The sequence below is a fragment of the Leuciscus leuciscus genome (genome assembly GCF_965113295.1).
Source record: "Leuciscus leuciscus genome assembly, chromosome: 5".
Taxonomy (NCBI): domain Eukaryota; kingdom Metazoa; phylum Chordata; class Actinopteri; order Cypriniformes; family Leuciscidae; genus Leuciscus; species Leuciscus leuciscus.
Genome location: NC_138729.1, coordinates 43,538,906 through 43,564,560, shown reverse-complemented (window position 1 = coordinate 43,564,560; position 25,655 = coordinate 43,538,906). Strand labels below are relative to the sequence as shown.

The window sequence follows — 25,655 nt, the reverse complement described above, 5'->3', positions numbered from 1 at the left end:
CCATCGTAAGTACACATTGATGGCCTAAGACACGAAACGAGCGGTTTGTGTGAGAAAACGAACAGTATTTATATCGTTTTTACCTCTTATACACAGCCATGTCGAAGTGATCTGATCTGACGTGTACGCAGACTGGTGCATAGATATATACACTAGATGTCGCATTAAAGACATTCGTTCCAATGAACTGCCGTAGACAAGGCGACATCTAGTGTGTATATATCTATGCACCAGTCTGCGTACACGTCAGATCAGATCACTCGGACATGTCTGCGTATAAGAGGTAAAAACGATATAAATACTGTTCGTTTTCTCACACAAACCGCTCGTTTCGTGTCTTAGGCCATCAATGTGTACTTACGATGGGGAATTGTTTAATTTGGACGACGGGGAATTGTTTTAATTTGGACTCTGTGCTTGTGTTTTGAGACCGTGACCATAGACCTGCATTATATGACTGACAGACAAGAACGGTTTGACCTAAAAATATCAAAATTGAAACTACTGCGGAAAAAAAGACACCTACATCTTGGATGCCCTTGAGGTAAGCTAAAACATACCAAAAATTAATTTCAAAGTGAACTATCCCTTTAATATAAAGAGGGACCTTAATCTAATCCATCCTTAAAATAAAAAATTGCATAAATCTGAATTGCATAAGAGATTCCGACTTTTTTTCAAAGAATACATTTTATATTATAGTTATATATATTTTTTTTTACATTTAATTTTTTTTATTGTATAAATTTAATTAAATATGATAAAGTTTATTCTTAAAAAAGAAAAATCCCATTTTCTAATGGGATAAGTAAAATAAACTTAAGATATATTCTCAGAAAACAGTTCTTATTTTATAAATATATTTATGCTTCTTCATCTTCATCTTGTTTTAAGAATGTTTAAATATTTGTTCCAGAAAACAAGAAAACTCTTTTTACTCCTTTGTGTGTCTATTAGATAAAAGTATACAGACTTCTGAATTTTGGTTTAAAATGTTTTTCTAGTATAACAAAACCTATAACACAAACAAACAGTTGCACTGTTCCAAAACCTATAAATTCATCTACCTAGAAAGCATAGACACCCTATCAACACATTATAATTTTTTCTAAGATAGCTCTTATAAGTCTATCTGCAGAATAAGACGTTTATAAAACGAATAAAAACAATTGAGTTTTTATACGTGACTGTATAACATATTTTATGTTATTTACGCAACACTGTGACAAACTCTACTGGAATCAATTGTGAGTTGTAAAGAGTGATGTTAGCGTGGGAACTTGAAGCAGAGCTATTTTGTCTTGGGTGAAGAGTTTACATATTTGAAAGCTTATTTAAAGTGTACTAGCATGACGACAGAAAAACTAGAATTAGTAATGTGCCTGTAACACATATACCTGCATGTAAGGAGAGAAAGAGAGGCCCTGCTTACCTGTATAACCACAAATATAGGGGTCTGTGACTGTGGCGTCACACCCTTGAATTTTATCAGAGTATCTGTAAGGATATAGAGCAGCGGTACATCCCTCTCTCTCTCTCTCTCTCTCTCTCTCTCTCTCTCTCTCTCTCTCACTACAGGTGTGCACCTTTGACTCCGGCACTCTCTGATTACCTTCCCCCACAGGATGAAAGAGGGATGGGTTTTATGAGGGGCAGGTGAGACATATAACCCCCCATGGCTGAAACTCTAGACATGATCTAACTGAAAGCTAGAGGCTTTACAACCGGGCGAAAGAGGAGAAAGGATGGGGGAAAATTACTAGAGTGGGGGGCAGAGAGGAAGAGAGGCCGTTGAAAGCTTATTTGAAGTGTACTAGCATGACGACAGAAAAACTAGAATAAGTAATGTGCCTGTAACACATATACCTGCATATATATATTAGGTATATACACATATACCTAAGGATATATATATATATATATATATATATATATATTAGTCTGAATATGGGTAGTGTGAATGAAATTCGGATGTAATACATCTGCCGTGTTGTCACTGTCATATGGCCTACCAGTGTGTGTTATATGTCACTTCACTGCATTCACAACTCTCCTCCCAAGGTTTCATGGGATAGTAAAGTGTCCATCAAATGCGAACTCCAGAATCTCGGCAGTAGGTCATGGGTGTATTTTGGACACACTGCTCTTTTGACGCCCTGTTTTCCGCATTCTATATAGTATTGAACGAGCATTCCTTAAAACAGCTTATACTACAGGGCTGCTTAATGCTTGATTCTGATTGGTTGACGAACGTTCTAAGGTCTGCAATTATTTTCAGGGAAACACCGCATTACAGTTCCATATCACTCGCCAAATGATTTCAGTCATTTCAAACGGTCCTTACAGACTACAACAGCAAAAGACCCAAAACCCACAACGATACTGACCAAGAACATAAATTAAACAATAGGATAAAAAAGACAAATTATTTTCATGTTTTTGACACAGTCTCGTTTTATTATACGGAAAGCCGGAAGGCCTACTCTCTTTCTCCCGCTCTTTCTCCACTCAAACGCACACACATACAGTACAGTCACACACTCGCACAGAAACATAGTAAAATAGTTTAAAATAAACACCAGTAAAATTGTTTACCTACTTAAAAGCTACACAACATTTCTCACTAATGAGGTAATAACTGCGCTGTTCTTAAAGCAGATCAACTTACTAGTAAACTTATTAGTAGAAACGCTGCTGCTGAACATTGTTGAGAGAAGTATACACTCAGGTAATTCACATAGGCTTAATTTCTCTCTTTCTCTATCTATCTATCTATCTATCTATCTCTCTCTAATAATTGCATTAATAACTGCATTAGTCTGCTATCAGTGGCTGAAGCCTCCGTTACTAGCTCTAAATTACATTTTGGAATTAGCAACAGAGGTGTGGGATGAGATGCGTAAGAAATTAGTCTGACACACAAGAGCGTTTTAAGAATAAAAACCTGAAAAAAGTGTGGTAACTGTAGTATAAGTGGAATAATTGACTCCAGTCCGTCGAATTATTATAAAATAATGCACATCCGAAAAAGTCGCATCGTGGGCGCATAACCAACTCGGGTGTCAATTATTCCTTAAATAATTTCAACTAATATTCAACATATGTGACCCTGGACCACAAAACCAGTCTTATGGGTAATTTTTTTTAAATTGAGATTTATACATCATCTGAAAGCTGAATACATAATCTTTCCATTGATGGTTTGTTAGGATAGGACAAAATTTGGCCGAGATACAACTATTTGAAAATCTGGAATCTGAGGGTACAGAAAAATCGAAATATTGAGAAAATCGCCTTTAAAGTTGTCCATTTCTATTGGTGATTGTGCTGCATCCATTCACAAAAATAAATGTTTTATATATTTAAGGTGGGAAATTTACAAAATATCTTCATGGAACATGATCTTTACCTTTATCCTAATGATTTTTGGCATAAAAGAAAAATCTATAATTTTGACCCATAGCCTACAATGTTTTGTTGGCTATTGCCACAAATATACCCGTGCGACATAAGACAGAAGAAGAAGTTTTGTGATCCAGGGTCACTTATTTAAAGCAAACAAATGCACTTGAAAAGAAACACATTTGGACTCACTTCTTCTGTTTCTTCGTGTACACAACAATTGCTATCACCATGACAACCACCGCCAACACCGCACCAACACTCCCCAGGACAATGGCCAGCGTATTATCTGTAAAGAAAAATGTCATTACACATTTGTTAGTAATTAATAATAAAAGATTGTGGTTATAAATTTGAAGAAGAAAAAGATGGCAGTGCTTCACTAACAAAACAGTACAAAACAAGTAACGCCATGGCTTTTTGGACAATAGAAATATGTATTTTTTGGTATTTGTGAATTAAAGTACCTTGGAGTACTTATACTGCCGCAGTACTTTTCTGTAGGGGTTAAATAGGACTAAATGTGAACATGATTCTGCTTATTTTAACAGTGGAACAGTCGAGCATTGTGGAAATTACAAGTATTACAAACAATTAAAACTATTTTGTTTGCTAAGCTGAAATGATGTCTAGGCTATTCCCTGTACAATATTAGTGTGCAACATTACACTACACTTGCATTCAGTACATTTAATTAATTTTTGCAGACACTTTTATCCAAAGTAACTGGAATACTACAACTCTAATACTGCAGCTACATGCAGTGTCTAAACCGGCTTTGCATTTCATCCAGTTGAGTGTTCTTCTGTTGATAAAGTTAAATAATCAGTGAAGCTTTCCAATGCAAATGAAACTGTGTTCTTTATTAGAACCACAAACTTCCTTTAGTCTCAGGTTCAATTACTGACAAACATGTCAAGCATGGCTGAAGACATGTTTGGTTAAACAATTTGAGCATTTTATCCAGGTTTATTTGGCATGTTGTTCCGACACTGGAGAAGACTACTGACGATCGACAACACGCTGAAGGACAAATGCGCGCACACACACACACACACACACACACACACACACACACACACACACACACACACACACACACACACACACACACACACACACACACACACACACACACACACACACACACACACACACACACACACACACACACACACACACACACACACACACACACACACACAGCCTCTGATGTCCTGAGATGTCCTTCTTGAAGTTTCCCATTAATATTGCCCATTTGTGGGGCATAACTCCTTCTTCCAAATGACCACAGGATAAATGTGTTTGCATGCAAAAGAACATAAGTTGGTCAGAGCCAATCCCACTATGCAAGCCAGGTCTCAGGTCCTAGATTGTTGCTGTGGCATTGTTAGGGTGTTCTAAGTGGTTGCTAGGGTGTTGTTAAGATGTTTTGAGTGGTTGCAAGGGTGATCTGAGTGGTTGCTTACTGGACTAAGTTAAAATAGCCAAGTCTCTACAACATTTTGATTCTTAAATGTGCTTTGGGACCCTTCAGTTGAAGTCTTAAGTCCATTATATATATATATATATATATATATATATATATATATATATATATATATATATATATATATAAATGTATATATGTATTATATGTATTATATGTTTTTAACATTATTTAAAAAAAATATTAAGCCGCACGACTGTTTTCAACTAATAATAAATGTTTCTTGAGCAGCAAATCACAGTGTATCTGTAAGATGTGTATCTGAAGAGTTCAGATGCAAAAGCCTCTAAATGCCATCTGAAATTTTCTTATAGAATGATCATTTTTATCAACCTTGTATATTTAAGTTCAGTAATTTCACTTAAATGACAATTAATAGGTAATCTTCATTGCCATTTAAGTGAAATTATTGAATTTAAATATACGAGCTTGATAAAAATGATCATTATATAAGAAAATTTCAGATGGCATTTAGAGGCTTTTGCATCTGAACTCTTCATCTGTAATCACAAAAGATGTGATAAGTTTCAGATAAATGTAGAACAAACTCCTTTTAATAATAATAGTATGAGCAGTAATAATGATGTTTGTCCTTACAAGCACAACTAATTATACTCTGCATTTAAAACGTACAGCTGCAGCCGGCTCTTTAATGTCTACAGCACTGTCTATGTTTTATCTAGCCCCCTTCAAACGCACTAGAGGGCTGCAGGTGAATTGGACCGATGCTGATGACACATTCCCTTGGGAACAAGAAAAAGAGCAAGTTAGCGGCTAAACTCGCACTGTCAGTTTTATTCTGCATCATATTCCTCCTCCTCTTTCTGCTGCTGAGTTCAATCTGTCACAACGCATTTTCACTGGCGGCTGTGTCTGTCATTCTTTATGCCCCCTCCCGGCGTGCCGTTCCACGTCCTTGTGGGCCTGTGACTGTCTCACTGGGTTGTGCACTCATACGTGAGTGTCCTCAATAAATATATCTCTCTCTCTGCTCTTGGAACTTGGAGGAATTATTTCTTTTTCACTTTCACTGCTCTCCCTAATCGACTTCTTTCCTTCCCCGTAGCCCCCTTGCTCCCATCTTGTGCCTCTTGACGTATGGAGAGTTATGACCAGTGTAATTTGACAAAGCGGTACAGCATCGGTGCCATATGTTGAGACTCGGGACATCTGCAGTACAGTGACGCACATTTATATACACACAGTCCAGATGCGGTCGGACCCAACAAAACAGCGATATTAATTACAGCTGCTACATCCAATCAATAAAGTTGTTAATCAAAATGACAATAATAAACAAATTTAATTACAGATTAGTCAAGTCTATCAAGGAACAATGCAATATATGGAGAAAAAAAAAACACACTAAATAAAACATTATGGTTATAATGTGAGCATTTTTCAAAATAATTCAAAGTGCCTGCATGCATGTCAATTAAGTGGAGTGTAACAAAAACAATATTTTGGAAATAAAAATACTATATACACACACATTACTGGTCAAAACGTGTTAATGTCACCAAGGCTGCATTTAAAATTAAATAAAAATATATAGTAAAACAGTAATATTATAAAATATTATTACAATATAAAGTATTTCCTATTTGAATATATTTTTAAATATAATTTATTCTTGGGATGTCAAAGCTAAATTTTCAGCATCATTACTCCAATCTTCAGTGTCACATGTTCCTTCAGAAATCATTCTAATTTGCTGATTTTCTGCTCAAGAAACATTTCTTATTATTATCAATGTATTTTCAATGAAAAGATTTATTGCTGCTTAATACTTTATGATTGAGTAAATACTGGTTAGCGTTATAATTAGTTAGTTGCAGCCCGACACAAAACCACACGATTGTCCTTTTGGTTAACCTGCCCTTTTCACTTCCTTCATTTCACCCTCACTTTCCTGCTTTTTTCTCCTCTGAATTTGAACTGTACTGGAACGCATGCAAATAACCAACTGTTGAGGGTTATTTGCTGGGGGTTCAGAGCGCTGTAATGGGAAGTCAATTACAGGCCGGGGCAGCTCTTTGATCCCACCGCCACTGACATGCTTGACAGGGATGTGGGCTAGGATGTCAACCTTTATCAGCCAGAACAAAAGAAAGAGAAGGAGAGAGCGAGAGAGGGAAAGTAGAGGAACAGATAAGCAGGAAAAGATCACTGAGACCCCACATTGTCATGGAACATGGGAATAAACAGAGGTTTAGTGGGACTATCAATTCAAGTGAAGGTGGAGTCCTGACCCCCTCGATCACCAAGACACTATGACACATGTCAGCTCTTAAGAGCGCCAGCCTGGGATGGCCGACCTTCAAAACAAAGATAATGACTATAGACGTGCTCAAGAGCAACAGATGCGACCATATCATAGGAATGAAAAGATGTAGTGTATGTGTGTGGAGTGGGGTTATCTGTAGGTCGTGCTTTCACGTTAACTAGAGCGGATCTGTCTGAATCCTTTTTGACAACTGAAAAATGACTTTCATACATAAAAACAACCACCAAACTGTCAGTAGCTGATAATACACGCTCACACTTGGAGAAAAGAACTTCATCTCTGCATCTGCTCCGAGTTTGGGTTGCTTATAATGCACATTCAGGAACGCAACATGCGGCAACCATCCTTCCACATATGTAATGACAAGCTCTTATAAACAGGCAACAAAAGAGAAGCTTTACGAGCACTCTGTGGTTTTCTGACAAATTAAAAGTTGGATGGTCTTACATTTGAAAATGAGATTAAGACAGCCATAAATATTAGTATTGCAATTTTACAGTTGTACAGTAAAATAAAATGCAGTTATTATATTATTTTTCGCAAAGCTGCAGTCTGCAGTTTTTCCTCTTTGTCGCCATCTCTGTTCGAAATCTGCAATTGCAGTTATTCACGGAATTATCAACTTTACGTGGGTTGTGCCTCGGCACGGCACAGCGCGGATGAATTAATGTTTTGAGGAGAATGTGCGGCTGTCAGTCGCCGCGCCGGTGTGGATACTGTCATTCGGAATCACAGATTCTACTTTTTGGAAGTATGACCAACATAAGAATTTTCACCGGAAAATGTCGTCTGAAGAAGTAAGTAACATCCACTTTTGTTCTGACCAACTAAGGGGAAAAAAGCATTGCAGTAAATCGTGCCGATTAAATCTAACGATCGCTCATCATATCACGTCAAACCGTGCAAATTATACTTTGTTCTCAAATTGTTAATGTTAACAACATCTGCATTGCGTGACTACATTTAATGCCCTTCCGATATTTATCCTTGTTTTCGCATGGGCCGGTTACAGTCTGTTTTTTTCTGTAGCGACTCCGAAGTCTTTTGCATTTTACAACGGGTGAATCTCCAGTTGTCACTGGTGATTGTCGTTTGAACCTTTCTGGATCCGCCATCAAATTGATAAGTTTAATTATATCAAGTGCTGCGAGAAAAGGCTATAAATCTCCACCTCAAACATCCTCACACACAACATAGCCTACTAGCCGAGACATCTTCTTTACAGATGTGACGTAATGACGCAAAGACATGCTCGAATTTCCCGTGGAAATCCACTAGTACCACTGGATTTAAAAACATTATTACATACAGTCTTGAATCAAGCTAAGGCGAGCTGAGTTTTGAACACAGGCTGGTTATGTACTTGCTCCAAAAATTATTTTGGAAAATGTTTAACCCCAAAAAGTTAACGACTGCAGCTTTTTAAATAAATAATAATAAAAAATTATTTAACAGTAAAATATTACAATAGTAATTTCTTATTTTTTTTTTATTTTGTAAAAAATAACATTGATATATAATCAACATTTTTGGCCAAATTAGAAGCTTTTATTTAAAATCAAAAATTGTTATCTCACACACACACAACACACACACACACACACACACACACACACACACACACACACACACACACACACACACACACACACACACACACACACACACAATTAGAATGTCTAAAGTGGACCATTGAAATAAAATGTTACAGAATAAAGAGAGACAGGTAGGGAGAAATGGATAAAGAGGAATGTGAGATGGTCAGAGAAAGGGAAAGACAGGGAAAGAGGGAGAACAAAACGGGTACAACTGAAGAAGAGACAGGTAAGGAGAGAGATAAATGGAAATAGAAGAGATAGAGGTGGGATGTCAGAGAAGTCAGAGAACAGAAAAGAGACGGTTAAAGGGAGAAAAAGACGGGTTAGAATAAAGAGAATGAGACAGGTGAAGAGGAATGAAAGACATGTAAAGAGGAGAGCAAGACATGTTAAAAAGAACAGAAAGATGGTAGAGATGGTAGGGAGAGAGAAAGGTAAAGATGAAAAGACACAAAAAAAGAGTTAGAGAGAGATACAACGGAGAAAAACATATAGGTAGAGGAAGACAGTTAAAGAAGAGAGACACAGGTAGGGAGAATGAACTGGTACAAAGGAAGGAGAGACTCGTAGGGAATCAGAGAGACAGGTGAAAAGAAAAGAGAGACTGTTAAAGAGGAGAGAAAGACAGACAGGAATAGAGAGAATGAGACAGGTAAAGAAGAATGACAGATATACAAAGAGGAGACACCAGTAAAGAAGAGAGACAGGTAAAGAAGAGAGCAAGACATGTAAAACGAACCGAAAGATGGTAGAGATGGTTGGGAGAGAGATGAAGATAGGATAGAAAAAAGATAGGTAGGGAGAGGTAGACATAAAAAGGAGAGAGACATTAAGGGAGAGAGATAGAAAGGAGAAAATGATGACGAGAAAGACAGTTAAAGAAGAAAAAAAGGTAGAGGGAGAGAGACTTGTAAGGAGAAAAAGAGAGGTAAAGGAGAGAGAGACAGGTAAAGAAGATGTGAAGATGAGTAAAAAAAAGAGGCATCGGCAAAGAAGAGAGACAGGTAAAGAGGAAAGCAAGACATGTTAATAAGACAGGAAGACAGTAGAGATGGTAGGGAGAGAGATGAAGTTGAAAGAGAGAGACAGGTTGGGAGAAATAGACAAAAGGAGAGAGAGTCATTTAGGGAGACAGAAAGGAGAAAAAGATAATGATGAGAAAGAAGAGAGAAAGAAAGGTATGGAGAGAGAGACTTGTAGAGAGAAAGGGAAATGAGAGTAAGACAGGTAGCAAGAGACAGGAAAAAAGGAGAAACAGGTAGGAAAATAGAGTGGAAGACAAGTAAAAAGAGAGAGATGTAGTGAGAATTAACTGGTACAAAGGAAGGAGAGACAGGTAGGGAGAGAGAGAAACAAGTAGAAAGTCAGCGAGATAGAAAAGAGAGACTGTTAAAGATGAGAGAAAGACAGGAAGGAATAGAGAGAATGAGACAGGTAAACAGGAAAGACACGTACAAAGGGATAGATAGGTAAAGAATAGACAGACAGGTAAAGAGGAAAGAGAGAGAGAGAGAGAGAGATGTAGGTACAAAGAGAGACAGTTGAAGAGAAGAGAAAGACAAAGGAATAAAGAGAATGAGACGGGTAAAGTGTAATGAAAGACATGTAATGAGGAGATTGGACAAAGAGGAGAGAGGGAGAAACAGACAGGGAAAGTGAGACATGTGGGACTGACAATAACAGCCCTAAATAACCTGTTCAATTCAGTGTCCGTGCCAAAAGTTTGATAAAACCCTGCGTGCATTACCGCCCTGCCTGACCGCAGCACTGTGAGAGCGGTGCCCTGTCTGTGAGCGCACATATATCTAGAACACTTCCTGATGATAAATAATGATCTGTTCAGCTGTGTGAGATGTCAGCGAGTGCAGGATGGCCTGCACTAATAAAAGAGCGCCTACACAAACCATAAAGTGATGAAAACCCTTTATCTGAAAGTTTCAGAGTCCACAAATATGATTATCAAGCTGATAATAAACTGGGAGATCATAAATCAATAAAGCAGATAACGGCTGCGTTATTGATTTAGAAAGTGTACTTGTATGCAATGTACTTTTACTACCAGCAAATAAACGGCAAACATTGACCAATATCAAGTTTGACAAACTACAACCTTCAAAGCATTGGATGAACGCCATTAGTACCACATTTATTTTTTTGTTTATGCGAATTTCCCCCCCAATTTGAATTACCAAACATGTTTTCAATAGTGTGCATTAAGTAAATTGAGTGCAAGATTATTTGGATCGCAGGCCTGATGTGTTTTATAAAGCGGGTTGTTGCTTTGTTTTGGCTTCTCAGTTATCCAACGAACCCCCAGAAAGGCCAGAGAGCCAGCGGGGGATGAATTCTCAACAGCTGTGGAGCAGATAAACCATTCATGTGTTTGATGGAGAGAGTCCAGATCCGATTCTAAACAGATCCATCCTGTAGATGCCTATCGAGAGGAAGTATGCCGTTCCGCTCTAATGAGACAGACGGGTCATAAGTTAACAAGCGTAAGTACATCCAGGTCGGTCAGTATGACTGCTACGCTCTCTGTCTGTCTGTCTGCATGACTGACGGATCAATGGACCGGTCCGTCTGAAGAGAGACGTCTCTTTAGAGACCTAAAAAGACTGTGGAGGGATGAGACACTGGGTATACACTACCGTTCAAAAGTTTGGGGTCAGTAAGACCGTTTTTTAAGAAATGAATACTTTTATTCAGCAAGGATGCATTCAATTGATCAAAGGTGATCATAAAGACATTTATACTCTTACAAAAGCTTTCTATTTTAAATAAATGCTATTCTTTTGAACTTTACACAAAAATATTAAGCAGGACAACTGTTTTCAACATTGATAATGGTTAGAAATGTTATTTGAGCAAAATCAGCATGTTAGAATGATTTCTGAAGGATCATGTGACACTGAAGACTGGAAAATTCAGCATTGCCATCACAGGAATAAATTACATTTAAAATAGAATACATTATTATTTTCAATTGTAATAATATTTCACAATATTACGTTTTTTTACTGTATTTTTCAGCCTTGGTGAGCATAAGAGACTTCTTTCAAAGGCTCTTACAGGCCCCAAACTTTTGAATGGTAGTATATCCAAAGATTGGACAGCAATTGTTTCAGTGAGATGTCTAAGATCGTCCGTAATGGAGTAAGGAGGAAAAACTAAAAGCTAGAATCATCTGCTACAGCCTTCAAAGAATTACCACGATGTGATGTGATGTGAACTTTGTAAAGGGAAACACTGCCATCTAGTGGTTTGGAACGACTTGTGGGTGAAGAAATGATGACATCATTTTTATTTTCCCTTGTCCGCTTTGACCTACCAGCCACACAGTGCGTGTCTTGTCCAGACCACACGCCGTCCCCTTGACAGGTGCGTTCCTGGGACCCATAGAGACGGTATCCATTGTTACATGAGAACGTGACCGTTGCCCGCTCCAGGTACAATGTTCCTTCCTTCTGACCGTTGTTAGGTGGTGACAGCCAACCACAGGATTGCACTGAGATCACAAAGTCACAGCCATTACAAAATCATAAAAATATATTATACAGATAATAGTCAGATCATGTATAGGTCTCTAATGCTTTATAACTGAGCAATGGTCAGGTGTCACATTTTTAATAGTGTGCTGCTTTATTTTAATTCGCAACTGCAGTTCAATGAACAGCTAAATGTAATTGTGACATCGCCATATAATGCTGACATTTATCTAAAAAAGATAAAGATAAATGCATAACATATGACAAGACTTCTAGGAGCATGTTAAAGCTCTAATCCCAATTTCAGGTGACCACAGTAAGCACCTTTTACAAGATAATCATTAATCAAATAAAATAATTAAGCAAAAATGATTTTAAATAAAATAAAATAATTCAGCAAAATTATAATAATAATATAATAATAATAATAATAATAATAATAATAATAATTCAGCAAAATGTCTGTTGTAAAATTAAGCAATTAGCTATAAAAGGTTTTAGTTATAGCAATTTTACCCTGGTTTGGTTAGGCTTAATGCACATAAAATAAGAATAATATTATTGACATTAATCAGTATAGAAAAATACTAATAATACTAATTACAATACTACTACTACTACTGTTATAATTATTATTACTACTAATAAATAATAATAACAACAATAAACAATAGAAAAAGTTTTTAAAAAAACAACAACAAAAAAAAAAGCAAAATGCCAGTGTGTTTTAAAATTAAGCAATTACCCACAAAAGGCAGTAATTTTACCATGGCTTTGTTAAGCTTAATGCAAAAATAAAATAAAAAATGTATATATATAATATTAATAAGATTAATCAGTATATACTACTACTACTACGACGAATAATAATAATAATAATGAATCAATAATTTTTTGGTGTAAAATTTAGCAATTAGCCACAAAAGGCTGTAGTTACAGCAATTGTACCGAGGTTTTGTCAGGCTTTATGCAAATAAATAGAATGCAATATTAATAATATTAATTAGCAATACTGGAGATTAAATGAATAATAGATATATTATCTATGCTTGATTGGGCATTTCATTAACTATCAACTTTATAGTGCCAAGCAACATAGCAACTTAATGTAGAAATAATTGATGCATGAATACATAATTGATGAATGGGTTTATCGGTTATGTTAAAGCAGCTTTAAACACGGCTCATCCGTGTTATTAACAAAAATCTAAATAGTTTGAATTGGAAGCTTCTTCAGAATCGGTTCCCTGTGTTCCCACTCACCTGGTTCCAGAGCTTTCTTGGTGGATGTATGACTCCGGTAGGACAGTAGAGTGGCATTGCCTTGTTGCAGACTGCGCATGCTCAGTGCATCATATTTACAGAAGGAAGCCCCCTCTCCTGCACATAGGTTCAGCGTTGGCTCCAGCAGGGGATCCTCGAGGTCTTCAGTCATGGAAAAGTTAGGGATGAATGACGGATCGTGCTTTGGGGCATAATAATATTCATTCAGGAGGTGGGTTGAGTCGTATGTAAACAGTGAAGTCTCATTCGTAATGGCCCCTGGTGAAGAAAAACACATGGTATTTTGTTAGGTGGAAAAAAGGCGGCAAAAAATGTCAACTATAGCTTGAAACTTTGGAAATAACTTCATGTTTCATTATGACTGATCTTGACCCATGTTTGTAATGAGAACGGTTTATAAATCTGTTGCCAAAAAAGAGAAGCATTTCTAAAGAGAAGTTTCACTGCAGTTTTCCGACAAAATAAAAGCTCTATGGTTAACTTGTAAAAACAAAGAAAAAACCTCCATATATTAGTATTGTAATTGTACTGTTGTTATATAAAATTATAATTATTACTATAACCATTATTATATTATTATATTATTACTATTACTTATTACTATTATATAAATTGAAATTATTATTATTGTGGAATACTTTACTATATGATACAGTTATGATACCGTTTGATTAAATTTCTTTGAACAAAACAATCTTTTGCATTGCTTTTAACATCACATATGTATTTTGAAAGCCACATGTAATGCATGGATTAGTCACGGAATAAATATGAAATGGCTTTGAATTAGCAAACTAGCTTTACAACAGATGAAGCATTTCTTAAATAGTGTGACGTAATGGCATCCTCCCCCTTATTATCAGCGCCACCCCTCGCCAGGTTCCCGACAGGACTGGTGTGAAAGAGAGGAGGGGCGCTCATCAGCTCATGTAGCCTCATCAGATGACGAGTAGTATAAATGAGTAATTTCAGTTTCAATCAATATCATTGCAAATTCATCATCGACTATACTGGCAGGTAAATTGAGTAAAGTAGTGTGAAAGTGAAGTGAAATGGCTACTCACAGCCAGCACAATATGAGAATATGTCCTGTGCACTGCTATTGGAAGGGATGATCAGGCCATTACTAGAGGTGAATTCATCCTCAGGGTCGTCGTTCATTGTACCGAGGAGACCCTGCGTGTGGTTGTGTAAGTCATGGGGCAGTAGAACAGTAAGGGTCATGACCCCTTCACCTGCTCTGACCTCTACTCCTGTCCCCGATTGAAACATCACCGTCACATTAGTGGGTTTAGGGGAAAAAACAAAAACACCTGAAACGACAGAAAAAAACAGACAACAGAGACCGTAAAATAGACCGGGAGGAAACAGATGCATCATACATACAAGTAACACAAATACTGTAAATGGCAGCATGTCAATATTTACTGAGAACAGACGGCCTATAAAATTAATCTGCCAAGCATAACGGACTATGATTTTTCATCTTGTACATCTGCTGTAAGGTGTTTTTTTTTTCTTCAAAATTTGAATTAATAGAAAGCGTGGATGTCAATGATTACATTAAGACATTATGCCAACTTAAACTCACTACTCACTCTGCTCAAGTAGAATAAATTATATAATTAATTAATTAATTTTGTTCCATTTAGAATTGTTGATGGCTAATTCAAAATTGCCAATTTTATGCTAATTTATTTCACAATAATTATGTATTTTACAAAAACACATTATCATTACAATTTCAAATAACTGTTTTCTGCTTTAATATATTTTAAAATGTAACTGGCAAATTGTGATGGCAAAGCTGAATTTTCAGCAGCCATTACATTAGTGTTATGATCCGCATGAAATCATTCTAATATGCTGATTGGGTGTTTCTTCTATTTTGTGCTTTTGATAAACTGCTTAGCTAAAGCTGTGTTTGAGAGGATAAATAAGATGGTCTTACCCTTAAGGTCGATCCATATTTGCTCTGAAAAGGAAAGCACCTGTTGGTTCATTAAGACCTGGAGCTCATCTTTTTTCTCTCCGAGACGCACCTCGATGACATCAGAGTCTTTCTCCCTCATGGCCACTGAACAGAGTCGTGTTGCCTTAACCACAGAACCTGAAAGGACAGTTTTCGTGGATGACTCAATGTAAAATGTCTGATTCAATCCATCCTTAATAAAGGAGATTATAGAACTCACCATTCTCTGATTTCATTGGTTCAGTCCTGCCTTGCACAGACAGCTCATAGACTGAAGAGTGAACCAGATTGTACTCTCCTTTCCCATTGAAGGTGAAAGTCACGCCATCGAATGTCATGAAGTGAGGGTCACCAAGGACAGCAGCTAAAGGTGGAAAAGACCAACATTTGCACACAAATCTAAAGATTTAGAGCAGTGGCCTATCAGATTTGACAAGTTTGCATTTGGTTGTATCTGGTTCACAACATTTCTAGATCAAACCGCAATCTTCTTCCTATAATTTCCTGACATTTCTCCACTATTACTGGCAAAAAAGTGGCAAAAATGTAAATACTATTACTACTGCTCCTACTACTACTACTAATAATAAAGTAAAATAAAAAAATAAAAAAATGAACCCCATTTCACAGACAAGGCTTAAGCCTAGTCCCAGACTAAAATGCATGTTTGAGCTGTTTTAACTAAAAGCAACTTGCACTGACATTTCTTAAAATATGTTAGAGTCATTGTTTTGTCTCAAGACCATGTTTTTTTCTAAGGCATGTTTATAAAAGCTACTTAAATGTCCTAATTAAACTAAGGCCTAATCCCAGCTTAATCTAAGCCCTGTCTGTGAAACCAGGCCTAAATAAAACAATTAAACAAAATATTTTCTTTACCTGCTCTAGGAGGACGATATGTTCTGCAGTCACTGGACGGGCGGTGGGTGAAGTAGTATTCGCAGTTGTCTGACCACAGGCAACAGTAGTAAAAACTGATGACATCATACTTCCAGTGTGAGTATGCTGGAACTCTAGGAGGTTTCTTGTACGGCGGCACCCCCCAGTCGTGCCCTCGATCAGGGGTGCTGCCACCAATAGAATCCCCCGTGAGCATCTGCGCTCCAGTGCTGTCATAGCAACACTGCTGACCGGCACCATACGCAGGACTGCAAGAAAACAATACATCTACAGGCTAAATATAAGACAGAATAAAATGTATTTTTACATGAATGAGAATATAAAATTATCTACAGTGTGTTTCTGTTACTGTGTAATTTCCCCACATGCAGCTTTGATATCAGTATAATATAATATTAAAATTTGATTAATATATTGGGCAATATTGCCATTTACAGAATGTACTTGCAACCTCATAGAGTGCATTTTCTGTTTAAATTTTTTTTTTGTACCCCCCTGAAAAAAATTAAATAAAACTTGCATCACAAGGTGTAATTGTGATTGTCAAAACATTTGGTAACTAAACTGAATTTTATTAAGTTTAGTGACAACATGTTACAATGATTACATGGTACAATGACTGGTAGGCTACTGTTTGTATTGCTTAACACAAATTTAACGATTTCAATTCAATACTTGGGATTTGATTTCAATCTTGATTCAATATTGACTAATTTTGGATAAATATTAGGAAGGCTACAGTAGATAGCCCACATGGTATTTTTTTCTCATGAAAAAAAATATCTCACATAATGCTATGAAACCATATAGAGCCCTATCAGCTGGTATTATTAAAGGTTACAAATAACTAATTAAATCAAATATAATGTGGTTTTCATTATAATAACAATTATGTAGGCCAAAAGACAAGTAAAAATATAATAAATATGTAAAAAAGTGCAGTGCACATATTCAGCAAAATACTCCTCTTTATCTATTTGTTTTAGTCATCTAACATGCTGCTGGTCATTAAATGGTTTAAATGTAACGTTCTGTGACACAATTGTTCTCCTGTTTCATATCAAAAGTAACCTGCTCTGTCTTGTTTGACGGTCTTCGTGTCCTCTTTGCTCCGCGATTTTTCTCTGCGTGAGAAAACGGATGTGTCGCGTGTGAAGAGTCTCGCGCTGAATGCGTCGAGTTGGCAGCTCTGCTTTTAGAAGCGGGATGGATCCGAATAGATCGGCGGCGGCCATAGACTGTAGGCGGCGGCGTTCCTCCTTCCACCATGCTGCTTCCCTATGTGAGGACTGTTTACATTAGACTAGAAGTGCGCACCGGCCGCATGCTTATACACGTGGCGATTGTTTACATCAGAGTGCGCACGTGTTTCGCGCAGCATATACGCAGTGTTTGTTTAAGCGGCTGATGGAAAATAAGCTATAATGCGCGTTCTAAAAATCTAATTTCGGATCTATTATTTTTCACGGTATTTTGAAGTGCCCGCGATAACAATATCGTGCATATTCATTACCGCGATTTATCGCATTACCGAATACCGGCACATGTCTAGTTGCAGCATGATAATGCACAGCCCCATGTTGCAGGGATCTGTACACAATTCCTGGAAGCTGAAAACATCCCAGTTCTTGCATGGCCAGCATACTCATACAGGACATGTCACTCATTGAGCATGTTTAGGATGCTCTGGATCGGCGTATACAACAGCGTATTCCAGGTCCTGCCAATATCCAGCAACTTCGCACAGCCATTGAAGAGGAGTGGACCAACATTCCACAGGCCACAATCAACAACTTTTTTTTTGTCAGTAATACAGTAAAACTGCACATTTTAGAGTGGCCAGCCTAAGGCACACCTGTGCAATAATCATGCTGTCTAATCAGCATCTTGATATGCCACACCTGTGAGGTGGATGGATTATCTCGGCAAAGGAGAAGTGCTCACTAACACAGATTTAGACAGATTTGTGAACAATATTTGAGAGAAATAGGCCTTTTGTGTACATAGAAAAAGTTCAGTGTATATATAGTCCATATCTTTAATCAACTAATTGAAAAATTCTGATTAGTGTCATATTACCTGCCCTGTATGGCTCTGACGCAGTGAACTGAACCTGGATGGTAAGTGCAGATACTACCTGCCTCGATATCACAGCCATAATCAGTCTGAAAAATAAACACGCACAACTCATCAAAAGGAGCTTGAGTATAGACACTTTAATAAATATAGATTAAGCAAATTTCAATAAAGCCATTTTACCCCATTTAACTATGATTACAAAGGCCTGAATTTGTAATTAGTGAAGTATTCAAAATTCTCAAATAATTATAATGTTGCTAGTGTTGTAACCTTAAAGGGATAAATGAAAATTAGCCCATAATTTACTCACCCTGAAGCCATCCTAAGTGTATATGACATTCTTCTTTCAGACTAATACAATCGGAGTTATATTAAAAAATTCAAGCTTTATAAGGGCAGTGAATGGCCGCTTTCTGTTTTGAAGTCCATAAAAGTGCATCCATCCATGATTAAAGTGCTCCACATACAGCTCAGGGGGGTTAATAAAGGCCTTCTGAAGCGAAGTGATGCGTTCGTGTATTTAAAACTTTATCGACTAAAATAACTAGCTTCCGACAGGCGGCCGTATGCATCGATTTATGCTGAAAGATTAACCCTCCCTGACCTGACGCATGACGTATTGACAAACTTATGCCAGGTAGATGCCAGGTAGCCCTATTTGAGTGGATAGAGCAAACCAAAACACCAGTCACTGAAATTTTTTACATTTTAAAGAGAAATGTCAGAGGAGCTTGAGTTTGTTGAGCAGCCCTATTTGTTTGAACTGCGAGAGGCATCAAAGCTTACGCTACTCCTACATCCTACGTCATACTTCGTCAAGTGTTGCTCTTTTGGCGAAGGTCGACTTGCGTACGGCCGTCTGCTAGTTATTTTAGTTGATAAAGTTTTAAATAAGGATATTTTTCTTACACGAACGCATCGCTTTGCTTCAGAAGGACTTTATTAACCCCCCAGAGCCGTTTCAAACACCTTTATCATGGATGGATGCACTTTTATGGACTTCAAAACAGAAACTGGCCATTCACTGCCAATATAAAGCTTGGAAGAGCCAGGACATTTTTTAATACAACTCTGATTGTAATCGTCTGAAAGAAGAATGTCATATACACCTAGGATGGCTTGAGGGTGAGTAAATCATGGGCTAATTTAAATTTTTGGGTGAACTATCCCTTTAATATCAGATAAAGTTTTTTCTCTGGACTCACATGAAATCTGCCGGTGTCAGCACGAGCCTGAGCCAGTGTGCAGGGGCAGTCAGTGATCTCCGTAAGGAAGTTGGGCATTGCTTTCTCTTCTTTATCCCAATTAATGCACTTTTCCAGGGCCCAGCCTGTAGAGTCCTTCCTGAACGCCTCCTCTAGATGCCAGGCGACCGCATGCGCCCCACTCCACAGGGCGTTAACATCTCTGTGCAAAACAAGTATGTCTTTATTCAATGGAACCATTCACTTTTCTGTATGTACACATCACAAATAAATTATGATATTATTGTCCCCATTATTAGTCAAATAAGGAAATCAACTGGTTTTAACCACAGTGCTTAAATAAAATGCTGTGAACCGTTTTTTACAAGTGCCAGGACCCATTTCTCCATTTCAAAACTCTTCACACAGTTCTTCTAATCTTGGAAAGCAGTTAATTTTACATACAACACTACCAAAACACACACGCATACATGTCTTAAATCAAGCCATTCTTCCAAAAAGAAAGAAAAAAAACTTGCAAAGGTTTTGACCCATCCAACCCTTTTTCACTCATAAAACAATTACCTAAAAAACTAAATCAAAAAATTTAAATAAGTCTCTTATGCTCACCAAGGCTGCATTTATTTAATCAAAAATACAGTAAAAACAGTAACATTGTAAAATATGATTCCAAATTAAAAGAACATATATTTTAAAATGTAATTTATTCCTGTGATGCAAAGCTGAATTTTCAGCATCATTACTCCAGTCTTCAGTGTTACATGATCCTTCAGAAATCATTCTAATAAGCTGATTTTCTGCTCAGGAAACATTTCTTATTTTTATTATAAATGTTTGAAGTTTGAATGGTATCATTGTTTCCCAAAAAATTTTAAGCATCAAAAACGTTTTTTAACAATAGCAAAATTAGCAGTTTCTCTGAATGTATTATTTAGCGATTGTAAAAATCTGTAATACAAACACTTATATGAACTGTTAAAGGTTCTTACTGGGCTCCGTCTTGTTTAGAGCTGGGGCTGACCCGCATGCTCCCTAGGTCCCAGAGGGAGTATGGTTTTTGTGCGATCTGTGGGGTGAAACTGAAAACTCCACTGTTGGGAACATCTCTGCCCACAGTGTACAGATACTTCCACTCTGCCTCCCAGTTAGCAGAATATGCCTCTCCTGTTAGTTTATCATAATAATAATAATGTTAGTTAATCCTAATAAATCTATCTCCTGATAAAATGATAGATAGACTCACAGACAGACAGAGCTACAGAAAGATGGGTGGAAGGATAGATAGAACGATAGAACTAAGTTGATAGAACGATAGATAGAATGATAGATAGAGTGATAGAATGACAGATAGAAAGTCAGAACAATCAATATGTAGATCGACAGACAGATAGATAAAATGATAGAACGATAGAAAGATAGAACGATAGACAGAAAAACAGTGATAGAAGGATAGAAGGATAGATAGAAGGATAGATAGACAGACAGAACAATAGTGATAGAACAATAGAACCATAGAACAATGCAGAACATCAGAACAATAGATAGATAGATAGATAGATAGATAGAACAATAGTGATAGAACAATAGAACGATAGAGATAGAACGATATAACAATAGACAGAACATCAGAACAATAGTGATAGATAGATAGATAGATAGATAGATAGATACATAGATAGATAGATACATAGATAGATAGAATAGTGATAGAACGATAGAACAATAGACAGAAAATCAGAACCATAGTGATAGATAGATAGATAGACAGAACGATAGACAAAGACAACAATAGTGATAGAACAACAGAACGATAGAAATAGAACGATAGAACAATAGACAGAACATCAGAACAATAGTGATAGATAGATAGATAGATAGATAGATAGATAGATAGATAGATAGATAGATAGATAGATAGATAGATAGATAGATAGATAGATAGATAGATAGATAGATAGAACGATATACAGAACAACAGAACAATAGTGATAAAAATAGAATGATCGATAGAATGATAGATAGAACGATAGACAGAAAAATTGTGATAAAGAACTATTTTAGTTAGGATAGAGAGACAGAACAGAGACAGACAGACAGACAGACAGATAGACAGATAGATAGATAGATAGATAGATAGATAGATAGATAGATAGATAGATAGATAGATAGATAGATAGATAGATAGATAGATAGATACTAATGATCTACTCACCAGTCTCATTGTAACCCCACAGCTCGATGTTGACTTTCTCTGCATTTATTCTAGATGTGTTCCATATCATCTTTAAATCCCCGCTGACTCCTGTTGTGCCGTAGTACTGCCACTGTGTGGCATTGCCCAGAATAATCTTGTGAGCAGGACCCAGTTTACTGTGATGGACTAATCCATCAATCCAAGCATTAAAAGCAGCACTGATACATTAAGACAAATATATTCCAATGAACTTGACTTAATGTCAAATGCCTCAGGAGGTCGGATTACTGATTATTCTAATCAGTACATTATGCAATAAACCTCGGGATCATACGGTAACTGATATCAGCTAAGAACAACACTAAAGGAATGTTCTAGAAATGAATGTCCGCTAGGTTAACACATAATGTCACAATACTTTCGAAACGCATTTAAATGTGTATTAAGAATGTGCAAATTAGGTCCATTTTGATTGACATTCCCACAAACCTTAGTGTGCAGTGTACTATGAAATGTGTTTGTCACCTGAGAGCCACCTCCCTGCCCTGTCATAGCTGACTCCATCTGTGGACACCTCGAAAGGGACCCAGCCCGACTCGTAGAGCAGCGGAGAGATACAGTGACCCACACCGCTCTCATCCACATAGCCCTCCGTCAAAATCTCAGAGTTGAACCTGTCAAGCATACTCTGTTTAACACTGCACTGTATTTACAGCACTGATCGTATCTGATTAACTAACAGATGTTAATTTAGTATGCGCTTTTATCAGAGCCACTGAAGAATACAAAACAGCAATTCACCCTACGGTGGCAGTAACATGAGAACACGTCCATCTTATCTCATTCAGCCAAATAACCATTTTAATTAGTTTGCTCTTGAGGATTTGGGAGGAACAAAATCAAGACTAAACACATTTGGAATTTTGGAACAACCTTCAGCCAAACATTCCTTTAATGTCAGAACATTAGTATCCTTAATCAAATTAAGTGACAACAACAAGGAGTTAACTTGATGTATTTAAGTATATTTATTTTTAGTATGATTTTTTTTTTTGTATCATTTATTTTTTAGAAATATTCTCTCTTGTACGAGCTGTTGTTTGTATGTCTATTGTATTTGTCTTTTAGTCTGGTGAGCCAAAGAAAAATTTCCACTTCGGTGGACAATAAAGATTTATTCTATTCTATTCTATTCTATTCTATTCTATTCTATTCTATTCTATTCTATTCTATTCTAACATCATGATTGCTGAACACTATGCATTAGGATTCTGTTCATTCATAGCAAGTATATTACTATATATTATGACTTATATATTAAATCAGTGTTTTTTTTGTTTCAGTGAGATACTATTATAGTTGATTAATATTTTGAATTTGTTTTTATATTTTCTGGTTTCATTTAAAGTTAATATTTTAGTAATTTTGTTGTATGTTTTAGACATTTTTATAATATGTCTATATCGTTTTTGTTATTTTAGTACATCAGGGTAAGAAATATTGCCTTGGCAGCTGAAATAAAATAAGTTGAATTTTTTTATATTTTATTTTAAGTAATGAAAATGTATTTTATGGTTTCAGTTTTAGGTAATTATAATAACCTTGTATTTTATATATATATATATATATATATATATATATATATATATATATATATATATATATATATAAAATACAAGGTTATTATAATATATATATATATATATATTGATAGTGCAATAATTATTTGAATACTGCATTAATTGGTTAGTTTCTAATGTAGGAACACAAAATGCAAAGTCAACCCCAATAACATTATCATTTTTGTATATAATAAAGAATTGCTATATGAGTAACATAGAGCCCATGAATTCTTAAGGAAACCTGGAATAGTTAATCCAAAATTTTCAATTAATTATTTACTCTCATTTTGTTCAAAACCCATGATTTACATTGATTTCTATGATCCATTCATTCTGAAATTTCAGTATTTTGTTCTTCACTCAAAGCTATCATATGCATTGGGAATATTTAGAAGCTAAGAAGTGTGTTGTCTTTGCATGTGTCTGTGTGTTTCACAGAACAAAGTAATTGATTTTTGGATGAAACTATGTTATGACAGATTAAACTTGTAGAAATATCTGCAGTGTTCATAAACAGTTGGTTTGTGGCTTCAGAGAACATTAACAAATCCGTGGCTCTCTTACCTGCAAGTGAGGTTAATGTTCTGCTCAAATGTAATGTTGAGCATTTTAAAGTCTGTGCCTCCCAGCAGAGATCCGGAGTGTGGTTCGATGTCAAGGCAAAACTGTTTATAATCTGCACAGCACTCCTTCAGAGATTCACATGTTGTGTGACAGGAGCATGTGTTAAACTTCTGACCACAGCTTCTGGCACATGACTGAGCTGCGAATCAAGCAGAGACACATTGCTGCAGTTAGTGCAGTTGCTCCACAAATTTGGCATTGCATTGCATTCTCAAGAAGACAGAATAACAGTTTCTTCAAAGCCAAACAGTATAGTAACAACACTTGATTATTACTCCAGTAACTACATGAATGAGGAGCTTACCTGCAGTCCTGGATAACAGCTGAAGAAACAGCACTAGTATGAACATACAGAGATGGATTTTGTCCTTGTATTTGCACAACATTGTTTCTGGCTGCAGGAATAACCCGAGATGTTTTTAATATCAACTTAAGTCGTCGTATGCAAACACAGTATACAACGTGTGTGTCTGTGTGTTGGTCTCTCAGTCATGACATTGTGACAAAGGTCTCTCTCTCTCTCTCTCTCTCTCTCTCTCTCTCTCTCTCTCTCTCTCTCTCTCTCTCTCTCTCTCTCTCTCTCTCTCTCTCTCTCTCTCTCTCTCTCTCTAAACGTACCTTGTAACTGTTTAACAGTCAAGGACTCGCTACAGCAGGGAAGAGGCAATAAATGAAAGTCCTGGCACAAGAAATAGGCATATATCAATTACTTCTTGTAATGCTGCTATCTGTGCAATGCATTATCATTGCACGTTCACATTTAATGGAATTATAAAGTTTTGAACTTGTACTTCTCGTGCAACAGCTTTAGGACTTGGGACACACCAGTCGGGAGTGTGCGAGATGTGACGATAACGGGAATGTCCCAAAATAAAGCTTCAAAATCAAAGTCCTTTTAAACAAGTAAATTCATATTTATTTATTTATTTGAATAAAATCATCTTTCTGCGCATCAGTCGACTCCTGACATGATTCACAGCGCCACTGAAGCGACTCCCTCTGAATTATGATTCACATCATTAGTAGAAGTCAGGGGGTATTATTAGCCTATTATCATCCTTCAGTTGACGAAATGTTGAAGGAATCTTCGAATTAAGTTGTAATATTGTAAACTACTTAACTCTTTTCTGAAGGGTGTTTTATCCACTGAAGAGCTCGACGGCTTGTCAATATATTGTGAGGGTAAACAAACACACTTCAGCATACAGAGCTGATGTGTATGGCCTGTTTCCGCCACATTGAGTAAAAAAAAGAAAAAGATTCTTTAAGTCATAATAAAGAGAAACTTTCTCATAATAATGATGTCCCATTATTGGCTGTCAGCCAACAGCAGTGGCCCGAAGATCAACCAAGACTGTTCGAGGCGTCATTGACCGGTGAGGGACGCACTAATCAGAGATGGAAAGTCCTCGCATTGGTGTGGTGAGAGAGTCTATGCTGCATCATTTTCCATTAATTAAGGTCAGGACTGATGTTGATGGATTTGACTACAGTGAACTAACTCTGTAAACTTA

The 25,655-nt window shown here is 36.6% G+C and overlaps 1 protein-coding gene across 1 annotated transcript in view; it reads right to left on the bottom strand.

Annotated features, from left to right (window-relative positions):
- susd2 (sushi domain containing 2) overlaps window positions 1-24,701 on the bottom strand; it is a 29,932-nt gene extending 5,231 nt beyond the window's left edge. The window contains exons 1-14 of the mRNA XM_082170235.1: window positions 24,446-24,701; window positions 24,082-24,280; window positions 22,421-22,569; window positions 21,914-22,081; window positions 20,691-20,865; window positions 19,702-19,903; window positions 18,497-18,582; window positions 16,397-16,665; window positions 15,738-15,881; window positions 15,497-15,655; window positions 14,610-14,858; window positions 13,525-13,803; window positions 12,105-12,281; window positions 3,591-3,691 (exon numbers count right to left, since the gene is read on the bottom strand). Of these exons, the coding sequence (XP_082026361.1) occupies window positions 3,591-3,691; window positions 12,105-12,281; window positions 13,525-13,803; window positions 14,610-14,858; window positions 15,497-15,655; window positions 15,738-15,881; window positions 16,397-16,665; window positions 18,497-18,582; window positions 19,702-19,903; window positions 20,691-20,865; window positions 21,914-22,081; window positions 22,421-22,569; window positions 24,082-24,280; window positions 24,446-24,527 (2,439 nt within the window). The 5' untranslated portion in view covers window positions 24,528-24,701. The remainder of the gene's footprint in view (window positions 1-3,590; window positions 3,692-12,104; window positions 12,282-13,524; window positions 13,804-14,609; window positions 14,859-15,496; window positions 15,656-15,737; window positions 15,882-16,396; window positions 16,666-18,496; window positions 18,583-19,701; window positions 19,904-20,690; window positions 20,866-21,913; window positions 22,082-22,420; window positions 22,570-24,081; window positions 24,281-24,445) is intronic.
- Between the last annotated feature and the right edge of the window lie 954 nt (window positions 24,702-25,655).